This window comes from Nicotiana tomentosiformis, chromosome 6, assembly GCF_000390325.3.
Source record: "Nicotiana tomentosiformis chromosome 6, ASM39032v3, whole genome shotgun sequence".
Lineage (NCBI taxonomy): Eukaryota > Viridiplantae > Streptophyta > Magnoliopsida > Solanales > Solanaceae > Nicotiana > Nicotiana tomentosiformis.
In genome coordinates, this window is record NC_090817.1 from 12,041,167 (window position 1) to 12,053,581 (window position 12,415).

The 12,415-nt window shown below is 36.3% G+C and overlaps 2 protein-coding genes and 1 pseudogene across 2 annotated transcripts; 2 read left to right on the plus strand and 1 right to left on the minus strand.

The window, feature by feature from the left end:
- Positions 1-1,813: 1,813 nt before the first annotated feature.
- On the plus strand, positions 1,814-6,218 carry LOC104109118 (vacuolar protein sorting-associated protein 2 homolog 1). Its single transcript, XM_009618325.4, has 5 exons — positions 1,814-2,046; positions 3,989-4,119; positions 4,615-4,719; positions 5,551-5,811; positions 5,898-6,218. The coding sequence occupies exons 1-5, from the start codon at positions 2,010-2,012 to the stop codon at positions 6,033-6,035; spliced, it is 672 nt and encodes a 223-aa protein (XP_009616620.1). The 5' UTR covers positions 1,814-2,009; the 3' UTR covers positions 6,036-6,218.
- LOC117279809 (U2 spliceosomal RNA) lies at positions 2,836-2,996 on the minus strand (annotated as a pseudogene).
- A 3,270-nt stretch (positions 6,219-9,488) lies between the features above and the next one.
- On the plus strand, positions 9,489-9,803 carry LOC138893575 (secreted RxLR effector protein 78-like). The gene has a single exon (XM_070178205.1). It carries the CDS (start codon positions 9,489-9,491, stop codon positions 9,801-9,803), a length of 315 nt encoding a protein of 104 aa, XP_070034306.1.
- The last annotated feature ends 2,612 nt before the right edge of the window (positions 9,804-12,415 follow it).

Below are 12,415 nucleotides of genomic sequence, written 5' to 3' on the forward strand. Positions count from 1 at the left end.
TTCAAGATGTTCAGTTTTCGTGCTCAGCATCCAGAAAGACAACATTTCTGCTGCATTTCAAGTCAAGATGTAGCCAACCTTCTTAAAGACAATCAACCTTTTTAAAATTTTGGAGAATAATAATGGAAGAACAAGTTTCATATTGGATAAGGGGACTTTGTACCAACCTCTTTAAATGTGTCAGCAAACAACATCTGCCGAAGATGTGAAGGAATTTCATTAACTCCATTAGATCAATTTGAATTTGTGCAAACCAGTTATTTGTCCTTTACTCAGATGGTAATTTTGTAAGCTCAGATGATTGTGTTACCGTTGTTCTTGTTGGTATTTTTTCTGATGAAGAGAGTGTAATGGGACGAACAATAACGCATTTTGATGGAAACTGTTGGTGAAGAGAATGAAGAGGAAGTGAAGAAGACGAAGATAATGTAGTCCTTAACTTAGCTAGCGTTTGGCCATAGATTTCCAAATTTGTTTTGAAAAATCTGATTTGGGTGAAATTTGGTTTGAAGATGAAAATGTGTTTGGACATGATTTTTCAAAACATATTTCACTTTTTATTTGAAAAACATAAAACATGACTTATACCCACAAGTTCTAAAAACGATCACAAATACCCAATAGTATCATTATCACAAACCATAGCCATGAATATAAATAAGTTTGGTACAAAATTATTATTTTTATAATGAACTATATAAATCATTAATTACAGTGAAATTCCATTAGAGAATTACGGCTCCTAATTAAGAAGAAAAAGTTAACTGATATAAGTGTTCAGAAAGCCATTTAGCCTATAAATCAGAAGCAAAAGTAAGATTCACAAAGGATTGAGCTGATAAGGGAGCATATTCATCAAATATTTAGTTGGTCGTAATAAATGTGGGCTCTTTTATAAATTATAAAAGTTTGGGATAATATTTAAAAAAATTAAAAATGTAACGATCATATTTTGGCCCAAAATCAGCAATTGAGGTGATTTTAGGATTTTGGGATTTTGCCAAAATGTGGGCAAAATCTATGGCCAAACATGTGTTTGCCAAATAAATCCCAAATTTATTTTGGCAAAACTCATGGCCAAACGGGTCCTTAGAGTTCCAAGTTCAAAAAATAAGGACATGTAGTCCTGAACTTAGAGTTACAAGTTCAAAAGTTAAGGACATGTAGTCCTAAACTTAGACACAAGCTCAAAAACTAAGGATATGAAGTCCTTAACTTAGACTTACAAGCTCATAAATTAAGGACAGCTAGTCTTGAACTTACAGTAACAAGCTCATAATTTAAGGAGACTTGGTCCATAACTTAGAGTTACAAGCACAGGAATTAAGGACAGGTAGTTCTTAACTTAGAGTTACAAGCATAAAAATTAAGGACAAGTAGTCCTGAACTTCGAGTTGCAAGTTCTAAAGTTAAGAACATGTAGACCTGAACTTAGAGTTACAAGTTCAAAAGTTAAGGACAGGTAGTCCTAAACTTAGACTTATAAGCTCATAAATTAAGGACAACTAGTCCTGAACTTACAGAAACAAGCTCATAAGTTAAGGACACTTAGTCCTGAACTTTAAGAGCAGAAGGGTATTTTCGTCCGGGTGAGTAAAAGTTTATTAAAGCAGTGGATAAAGACTAAAGATATTTTAAATAGTGACTTAAAAATAAATATATGTGTTATTATTGGCTAACTGTGTACTTCCCCTTATTTGTGCACTTCCAACCCAATATCTGGGCCGATCTGATATAATGGGCTTTGGAGTCCAATTAAAGAGGCCCGCCCACCTATCTGAGATAAAATCCGAAGCCCATCTCCTAACGGAAAGTTCCTTTTGGGACTCTTAACTTCGCCGTGTTGCGGTATTGGATTCGCCAACCACTCTTGCCGCGTAGTACTTGACTCTTCTTTAAGCCTAAACCCACACTTTTTCTCCTTCAAAATATCATTCCTTTTCAGATAGAGAATAATAATAATTATTCAATCGAAAGCAATCGACTACCGGACCGATTGATCGATCAAGATGAGTTTCCTATTCGGCAAGAGAAAAACTCCCGCAGGTACCTTTTTGTTTTTCAAATAAAAAATATCTGCTTGATTTTAATCCAATTGATTTTTACTGCTATTTTAATGATTTATTTGCGGTTTAAAATTTCCTATTTCGTGATGTATTTAGCGATCTATTTGAATTGATGCGCGATCACCTGGAATTGATAACTGTGGTAATTTTTTTATAAAAAAGGATAAGTGTGTTAAATTAAGTATGATTGACCTTTCATCATTGATTTGCAATTGTAGAATCTCTATCTCATGCGAAATTAGGTTTCTGGTTTTGATGGTTTTGCTTGGTTAAGTTTAAGAAGGCAGATGTACGGGGGGAGGGGGTCAATGAAGCATGTGCAAACCTTGAAAATCATGGTTCAAATCTCAGCAGAGACAAAAAGCACCGGGTAATTTCCCCATTTGCTTAAGCCTTGTTTGGTAGAATTAGCCGGTACTGTGCTGGTGTAAGGTAGCAAGTATCCTGGTGGAATAGTCGAGGTGCATGCAAATTGCTCCGAACACCACTATTCTAAATTTTAGAAAAAAGTTTTAGGGAAAGGGGATGATGCATAAATGGACTTAGGATAATGAATAACTTATTTAGGATGTTCAAGTTTTAAAATTTGCTAGATTGATGGCAAAGATTTGGCTTTGGCCACCTTAGGTTCGGTAGTTTTTTTGGGTGTAGCATTCTTCAAATGGTGTTTGAGGATGAGAGTATCGTGATCCAATTTTTAGTCCTCCGTGATTATGTAAATTCTAGTGTTTAGATTGTAGAATGGTTAAAATTTCTATTTTGCTGATCAAGCAGGTTTTCGGGAGCATCTCTTTACTACTCAATTAAAAAATTTAAAGCTTGTTTTTCCCATTTTATGTGTGAATATCACGTGACACAACATCCCACGTATATTAAACTGATAAGGACAAATACTACACATTATCTTAGCAAAAAGGCCAAGAAAGGGAAAAAGTTGAATATTTTATAATCGATTTGTATTTTCTACTGTTAAACCTTAACCAGTAAAACCCCAACTTTGTGTTGGTCTTGTTCAAACACAAACGGTAGAATAAGTTGACACCCAAAAAAGGGAAAAAAGAAAAACTAACTTGATTCAGATAAGTACAGTGCTTTCGTTCTGTGTATGTGCCCACTTCTTTTGGAAAAGTCACCTTTTTGTGTAGGAAATTGATCTCATAAACTACATCAATTTTATGTTTGTATGTCTGGTATACCTACTTATTTATCAGAGCAAGGTTGCAAGTCCAGATCCCAAATCATACCTCTACAGATATTATTTTACGAGTCCTTTAATGTCTGAATGTATCATTATTTTACCTTACATGTTTTGTAGAAGTCTCAATATATCAGAATTGAGTTGTATTTTGGGGTTTATGAATTTGATCAGAGTTTGACTCGTAACATTGTTTGTGCTGGAATAGTTACCAGGGCATTTATCTCTCGTACCTTTTCATTTTTCCTTGCTTTTAAAAATTGTAATACACTGGGAGATGGGTAATCGATTGTTGTTGGAAATTTACCATTATTTCTTTTGGATAGCTTAGAGAACTTTTAATTCTTTTTTGAAATTTTTAACTTTTCTATACCTCTCTTGAAGTTTTAAGAAGTCTTTGCATGTTGTAATGGTGCTATTTGTCTATTCACTTCTCTTTTTTAGTTTCCTATTAAATTTAATATGGCTCTGTTTCTTTTATAGAAAACTGATTTTGCTGTAGTTCTTAGAAGATAATACTTTTGCTTGGTATTTTTACAGCTTTACTTGCTGATTCTCAGTTTTATGGAGTTTAGCTGTTAATTTCCTCCTTTATTGTTTCTTAAGTAAGCCGGTGCATGATATTGCGCTGTGATATCCTTGTGGAACTTGACGGAATGTGATTGTTGTTAGCTTTTCCTGAAGCCTTTCTTTGCATAATTTTTTAATGTTTTATTTTCATTTGCAGAGCTCCTGCGTGAAAATAAGCGTATGCTTGATAAATCTATCCGAGAAATAGAAAGGGAGCGACAGGGGCTACAAACACAAGAGAAGAAGCTAATTGCAGAGATAAAGAAAAGTGCAAAGCAAGGGCAGATGGTAGGTCTTCTCTCTGGATCTTAGCCCCACTGTCCTAGTAAGGAGTACTTCTCCATCTTTTTTATTTTTAGAGGTGGATTGTTCTATGATGGAGGAGCCTATCCTTCAATTTTGTTATTAGTATTGTAGGCTGCTTGAACTAATAGTAAACGTCAGTCATACTATTAATGAGGTGCTGAATAGGGACTATTCTCTAGTTAATCAAACATTGCTCAGAGCAAACCGCCAATAAAACCCATCGCTTAGGTTTCTAATTTAGACGTGGGTCAATTAGTTGAACAGAAAATCTGTTGGTATAATAGAGTTTACAATCATATTCAAATAATTACTGTATAGAGTTAGTGCGAGTGCACCGAGTCCTGGGAAAAGGCACTAAGCTATTTTGTCACTTCTGTTTTTTGAGTCGGTATAGTATTATGCTATAGATAGTGCAAGGAGATAGGATTAGCAACAATACTTAAGCCCATTTATGATTTGAAGTTCTTTTGATTCCAGGGTGCTGTAAAGGTGATGGCAAAAGATCTTATCAGGACAAGGCATCAGATTGAAAAATTTTACAAGCTTAAGTCCCAACTTCAAGGTGTCTCCCTCAGAATACAGGTAGTTATGGACATGATCATTATCATTAACATTTTTGTTAGCTTTTGTTGCTGATGTAGCTATTGCTATTGTTTTACTTCTTGAAAAGTATTAATCTTTCTTGAGAATACAACCACTGTCATTGTGGGACGTTGTTCACAAAACTTAATATTTGCATGACAGAATCCTTGATTTCTTCCCTTCCCCTTGAGTAAATTCTGCAACTTTAGCAATAAATTTCCTTCACATGCTCATGGACAATTTTAAATGTGTCTCCATTGGTTCATTTGTATGAAGCTAGATGAAATCTGTCTCCTTCTTTGCCTTTGTGGTGAAGGAGCATCGATACAAAATTTGCACTTAATAATTCTATATACTGGAAGTTGATAAATTCATTTCTTTCCAAAAAAAAAAGAAGGTTGATAAACTAGTCCTTTGCATGCCCGACCACTGGGTTGTCTATCTACACTGAAATCATTAAAGTTTGATTTCTCCACCCCTACCCCCGACTCAGAGCGAAAAAGAAAAAGAAATGAAAGAAAGAATGGATGAAAAGCTAAAAACATGGAAGTAGAAGAATAAAAGAGAATCTATCTTTGGAAAGGAAGCAAAGAGTTTTTTTTCAGTGATGCAAAGAAATTGAGATGTCCTGAGGATATGATATCTTCTCTTTTCGTTCAGAATATATAGCTACAGGCAAATTGGTTGACGAAAATCATTATGCTGTGTGAATGATTGACTAACAGATCTTAACAGAGTCGATTTCACTTTTAACATATTTGTTTGTCTGACGAATGAATGGTTTGCTAACTCTTTCTTTTCTTAATACCCAAATATTATCATTGATATCAGACTTTAAAATCAACACAAGCAATGGGTGAAGCAATGAAAGGTGTTACAAAGGCAATGGGACAGATGAACAGGCAGATGAATTTGCCGGCATTGCAGAGAATAATGCAAGAATTTGAGATGCAAAATGAAAAGATGGAAATGGTGAGTGAGGTGATGGGAGATGCCATCGATGATGCTTTGGAAGGGGATGAGGAAGAAGAAGAAACTGAAGAGTTGGTGAACCAGGTCCTTGATGAGATTGGAATTAGTATGAATAATGAGGTATTTTACCACTCTTTCATTACACACTTATTTGGATCTATCATATGTTTGTAATGCTAATTTTATGGTCCTTGAATTAATGCCAGCTTGTCAATGCTCCTTCTGCTGCTGTGGCTGCTCCAGCAGCGAAAAACAAGGTTGCACAAGCTGAGGCAAGTGAACATGACGACGGTGGAATAGACAGTGATCTGCAAGCAAGGTTAGACAATTTGAGGAAAATGTAAATTGTTTACAGATTGAATGGAAACTTTATATGGCTTTGTAACATTTGTGAAAATTCTGGAATTCATGTTCAGGCATAGTCTGTCATTGCAACACATAGCATGCCCGATGCTTTCTGTTTATTCTTGAGTGTATTTGTATTATAATACTTAGTTACACAACCGATTGAAAAAGTTCGCGGCAAAGGTTTTTGTGGTTTGTATTAGAAAGAAAGATTTCCCCTTTTACTGCTTGGATTCTAATCGATTGAGGGGTGCTTCTTTGTCATTTCCGTGGTGCGCTTTGGCCGCCTGTCATTCCAGATTTGGGAATTTTAACACCGAATATTGCGTGAGCCTATCATTTTCATTCCCTTGATAAGTGGAACATTGCTAGTTAGAAACAGCATGGCTAGGTTGTTAATGAAACACAGTAATGGAATTAACAGTTGGCAAAGGTTATTGCTTAAACAAAGATATGGGCTTAAGTATTGGGGCCGTAAGACAGCCGTTATATACGATTTTGAGTGGAATTTTTTGAGAAATTTCCCCTATTTTTTTTGGCAGTCATTGAATTAATGAAACTGTGGGAAGAGAGGGCAAGTAGGATATGCTCATTAAGAATTTGCTTTTTATCAGTTTCTAAGCCTTTTGCTTCTTAAGAAGATGCTTTTTGACATCTTTCATTCTCCGGCACCACCTTTCCGGTCACCACCCTTAGACTGGAAATTAAAGAGTGAACTCGATGGTCGTCCTCGTCTTGGACGTTCCATGCCCTTTCGGTTGGTTAGGCTCATGTGACGCCGTTGTCAACTTCTTTTAGATATGACTATCTAATTCAGAAGGGAAGAAGTTGCATCAATATCTCAGTTTCAATTTAAATATGGGTTTGATTCACACTCCATATTCTGAGAAAGATTCATCATCCGAAAGGAGGAACAAATGTGAGTCTTCCTCTAAAGAAATACATTGAGATAGGGTAGATGTATAGTCTTTCAACGAGATTAAAAAAAAAAAGTAGGAGGGCGGTTCCCTTGTAAAAGAAAAAAAAGAGTGAATATCGAAGAGATTTCAACAATATCAGAAGTTTAGAGAACATCCTTTAATTTTTTCTAACAAGTGTCACACCTCCTTTTTCTCGAGGGGATAGGGGATAAGGAGTTTTTCCAATTTAAGTGACATTATTCGAAATGAGATTATTTATTTATTCAGAGTCGTCACTTGGAATAATTTATGGTGTCCCAAGTCACCGATTTATTTTAGAATCCCAAATCGAGGAAATTTGACTCGTATTTTTTGGTCCGCGAACACAGAAGACCGGGTAAGGAATTCTGTTAACCTGGGAGAAGGTGTGAGGCACTCCCGAGTTACGTGATTTTAGCACGGTCGCTTAACAATTAATACTTGGCGTAATTATCTGATTTATTACATGTTTTAAACCTATTGTGCATTTTTGTCTTTTACCGCTTTTTAATATTTATGGAATTTATTTGAACAAGTCGCGATGTTACATATTTGTCGTTTTGGTACACATTGCAAACCGCGCCACGTGAAATGCACCCGCGATTTACAACATGTTTATTTTTATTATTATTTGAAGTTATGGTCAAGTCGCGTGAAACGCGCACTTGAATTGGGGTTTACGTATCATGACTATGCCACAGGAACCGTACCTATAGTCACGATGATTTATTATTAATCGCGCCTAAATTAAGCTACGGTGTTCGAATATTATTCAATTACTAATTTTGACATTATTGTAAGGTCATGAGGTATGTATATTGTTATGGAGGAAATGAAGTAAATTAATTATGGAAAAAACTGGCTAGCTTGTGAATGTTTATTTGTTTTTGGTCATGTGCAACAATTAGCCCATAAATATGTTAGGAAAATTCAATTAAAGTCTTACATCAATCATGGCCCAACCTAATCTCTTATAATTTTACTGCTAACCAATATTTAAAACTAGACTAAATTTATGGCAGGAATAGATAGATACACGCAGGACCAATTTAGTCACTAAGATAGGAGATCAAAATGAAACTAAAGCATGCTAAAATGGAAAGTCATTACTTCATTGAATAAACAAGAAAAGTAACGAATTAATACATATTCATCAATAAAATTAACCATATGAACTACTAAAAAGGACAATAAATTAATCGTAACAAATACTCAACATGAGAACAAATTAATCTTAGCACACTCAGATGCGAACTCAATCATATCATATTCAAAGTTAAATTAAAATAAAGTGACCCAAAACATTAATGAGAAAAACAAAATAGAAAGAGAAGTGAACCTTTGTATTGATGATTGTAGATTTAAATTACAACTACTCAATGATCAGATAGCTCTCAACTGGACCCTTCGGACCACGGAAAACTCGAGCGGCAATTTTTAACTTGCAACCTCAATCAACCTTGCAAAACTGACGATTTAGTGACTATTTTGGAGTTTTTTTGGGGTTTTTGGGAGGGGGGGTTAATGATGGCTCAAAAGTGGTCAAGGGCTGGTGGTTTTGGGGCGGTGAAACTGCTAGATTTTTCGAAAGAAAGCCGAAAAAAGAATGAAACGAGTAGAAATTTTCTTATCCTAGAAGAAGAAAATAAACTTTTCTCAATTCCTCCCTATTTTTTCCTTTCTCTCTATTTTTTCTTTTTCATCACATTTCTCTTCTATTTATAGAAAATAATTTCAGATTTTTTATTATTTTTATTATTTTTATTTTTAATTATAAAGAATTTCAACTTCCCATTTTTCTTATTTTTTTAAAAAAAATATTCCCCACTTTCCTTTACTTTTATTTTTTAATTTCTCACTTTTTTACTTTTTTTTTATTTTTTATTTCCCACTTATTTTACTTTTCTTTTTTATTTCCTCCTTACTTTTACTTCTTTTTTAAAAAAAAAAATCAGATACCCTTACTTTTATTTTTAATTCCAACTTTATTTTACTTTTTATTTTTTTAAATTTTCACATTCTTTTACTTTTATTTTTAAAAAATTTCACTTTCTTTCACTTTTTTTATTAAAATATTTCTACCTACTTTTACTTTTACTTTTTAATTTTATATTTCTACTTTTTCTATTTTTTAATTCAAATCCGAAATTTGTTTTTAATTTTTTTTTCCGGTTTTTAATTCATTTTATTTAAAAGTAAAGATAAAAATAATACTAATAGTAATAATTGACCTTTTAAATTATTAATAATTTTTTCTCTATATATATATAAGTGTAACAAAGCTAAAAAATATATATTAAATTCTGAAGATATTTACATAGTAGAAGGTGATAAAAATTCAAATATAGTCAAAAATTATGTGCTCACAACAAGTATCCTCGAAATTATTAACATTGGTTGGGTCAAGAAGGATCCAGCCAATTCGGGTTCATGCCGGAGTGTTCTACCACGTAAGCAATCCACCTTAATAGGAGGTTGGTGGAACACTACAAGGATAGGAAGAAAGATTTGCACATGGTATTTATTGATATAGAGAAAGCGTATGATAAGGTTCCTAGAGAGGTCCTATGGAGATTCCTGGAGGCAAAAGATGTGATGGTTGCTTACATTAGGGTGATTAAGGACATGTATGAAGGAGCTAAGACTCGGGTTAGGACAGTGGGAGGCGACTCAGAGCATTTTTCGGTTTTTATGGGGTTACACCAAGGGTCTGCGCTCAGCCCATTCCTATTTGCCCTGGTGATGGATGCACTGACACACCATATTCAAGGGGAGATGCCATGGTGTATGTTATTTGCTGATGACATAGTGTTGATTGATGAGATGTGATGCGACGTCAACGAGAGATTGGAGGTTTGGAGACAGGCCCGTGAGCCTAAGGGTTTCAAGTTGAGCAGGACTAAGACAGAGTACCTAGAATGCATGTTCAGCGTCGAGCCGACGGAAGCAGGATTGGACGTGAGGCTTGAATCACAGGTCATCCCTAAGAGGGGCAGTTTCAATTACCTTGTTATACAAGGGAATGTGGAGATCGACGAGGATGTTACACAATATATAGGGGTGGGGTGGATGAAGTAGAGGTTAGCATCTAGAGTCCTGTGTGACAAGAAAGTGCCACCGATTCTCAAAGGTAAATTTTATAGAGCGGTGGTTAGACCGGCCATGTTTTATGGGGCTGAGTGTTGGCCAGTTAAAAACTCACATATCCAGAAGATGAAAGTAGCTGAAATGAGGATGTTGAGGTGGATGTGCGGGCACACTAAGATGGATAAGATTAGGAATGAAGATATTCAAGAGAAGGTGGGCGTGACCCCCATGGATGACAAGTTGCGGGAAGTAAGGCTCAGATAGTTCGGGCACGTTCAGAGGAGAAGCCCGGAGAGGTAGAGGACGGTCTAAGAAGTATTGGGGAGAGGTGATCAAGCAGGACATGTCGCGACTTCAAATTACCGAGGACATGGACCTAGAGAGGAGGTTGTGGAGGTCGAGCATTAATGTTGTAGGGTAGGAGATAGTTGTGCATATTCCAACGACGCACCAGAGTGAGGCTAGTCTGTTAGGACTTAGTCTTAGACTGTTAGTGGTTATTGTTGAGTCACACTACTCTTTCGTTCCTCTTAGTACCGGGCTTTATATACTGATAATTGTTTTGCTTTTCATCTATTTTCTAGTTCTGGTGATCCTGTTAATTGTTCCACGGCTTCTATTGATGGTACTGATTTATTGCATTTTTTCGTCTTCTTGAGCCGAGGGTCTTTCGAAAATAACCTCTCTACCCCTTCGGGGTAGGGGTAAGGTATGCGTACACACTACCCTTCTCAGACCCCACTAGTAGAATTTCATTGTGTTATTGTTGTTGTTGTTGTTGGTTGGGTCAAGAAGGAGATGACTCATGGAAATGAGATCAACATAGGCTTAGCTAAAAGACAGTTTAAACAACATAATTCATCATAGTGTATAACACACGCCATCTGCATGCATGCGAGCGATCAGATCCGAATTACCTAAAATTTTGCCAGTCCATTAAAAACGACCAAAGGAACAATAGCTACTGCTCGCCATGACCGTTCCTCATTTTTTGGTGGTTTAGGGCCATAAAACTGGAATTCCGTCCGATTCCCAGACTTTCGTATGCTATATCCCACACTATTTGCATGCAACCGGGCGACCGGACCCGAATCGCCTAAAATCATGTCGTCCCATAAAAAATAACCTAAGGAACAATAGTCACCGCTACACCATGACCGTTTTCGTTTTTTGGCATTTAGGGCCATAAAAACTGGAATTCCGCGTGATTTCTTGATTTTCGTGTGTTATAGCCCATGCCATTTGCATTCCGGGCGACCGGACTCGAATCGCTTAAAATTCTTCTGACCCATAAAAACGACCTAAGGAACAATAGTCACCACTTTGACATGATTGTTTCTTATTTTTTGGCGTTTTAGGGACATGAAACTGAAAATTCCACCCGATTCCCAAATTTTTGCGTGCTATATCCCAAGCCATCCGCATGTATCCGGGTAACCGGACCCGAATCACCTAAAATTTTATCGGCGCATACAAAATGACCTAAGGAACAATAATCACCATTTTTCATGTCCGTTGCTCATTTTTTGGAATTTTATGGCCATAAAATTAGAATTTCACCCGAATTTCGGATATTCGTGTGCATGAATGCATCCAGGTGACCGGATCCGGATTGCCTAAAATTTTGCCGGCCCATAAAAATGACCTAAGGAACAATAGTCATTACTTCGCCATGACCGTTTCTCATTTTTAGCGCTTTAGGGCCATAAATTGGAATTCTGTCGATTCTTAGATTTTCGTGTGCTATACCCCACGCCATATGCATGCATCCAAGCGACCGGACTCGAATCGCCCAAAATTTTGCCGGCCCACAAAAAGCGACCTAAGGAACAATAGTCACCGCTTCGCCACGACCGTTCTTCATTTTTTGGCGTTTTAGGGACATGGAACTGGAATTCTGCTCCGATTCCCAGATTTTTGTATGCTTATATCCTACACCATATGCATGCATCCGGCGACCGGATCCGAATCACCTAACATTTTGTGGCCCATAAAAAAGGCGTAAGGATTAATAGTCACCGCTTCGCCTTGATCGTTCCTCGTTTTTTGGTGTTTTAAGGTCATATAACTGGAATTTTTCCCCAATTCTAGGATATTCAAGTATTATAGCTCACGTCATCTGTATGCATCCGGGCGAACAGACCTAAATCGCCTCAAATTTGCAGGCCCATCCAAATTAACCTAAGGAACAATAGTCACCACTTCGCCATTATCATTCCTCGTTTTTGGCATTCTAGGGCGATAAAACTAAAATTTTGCCCGATTCCTAGATTTTCGTATGCTATAGCCCAAGCCATCTGGATGCATCCGGATGATCAGACCTGAATCGCCTAAAACCTTTTCGGCCCATAAAA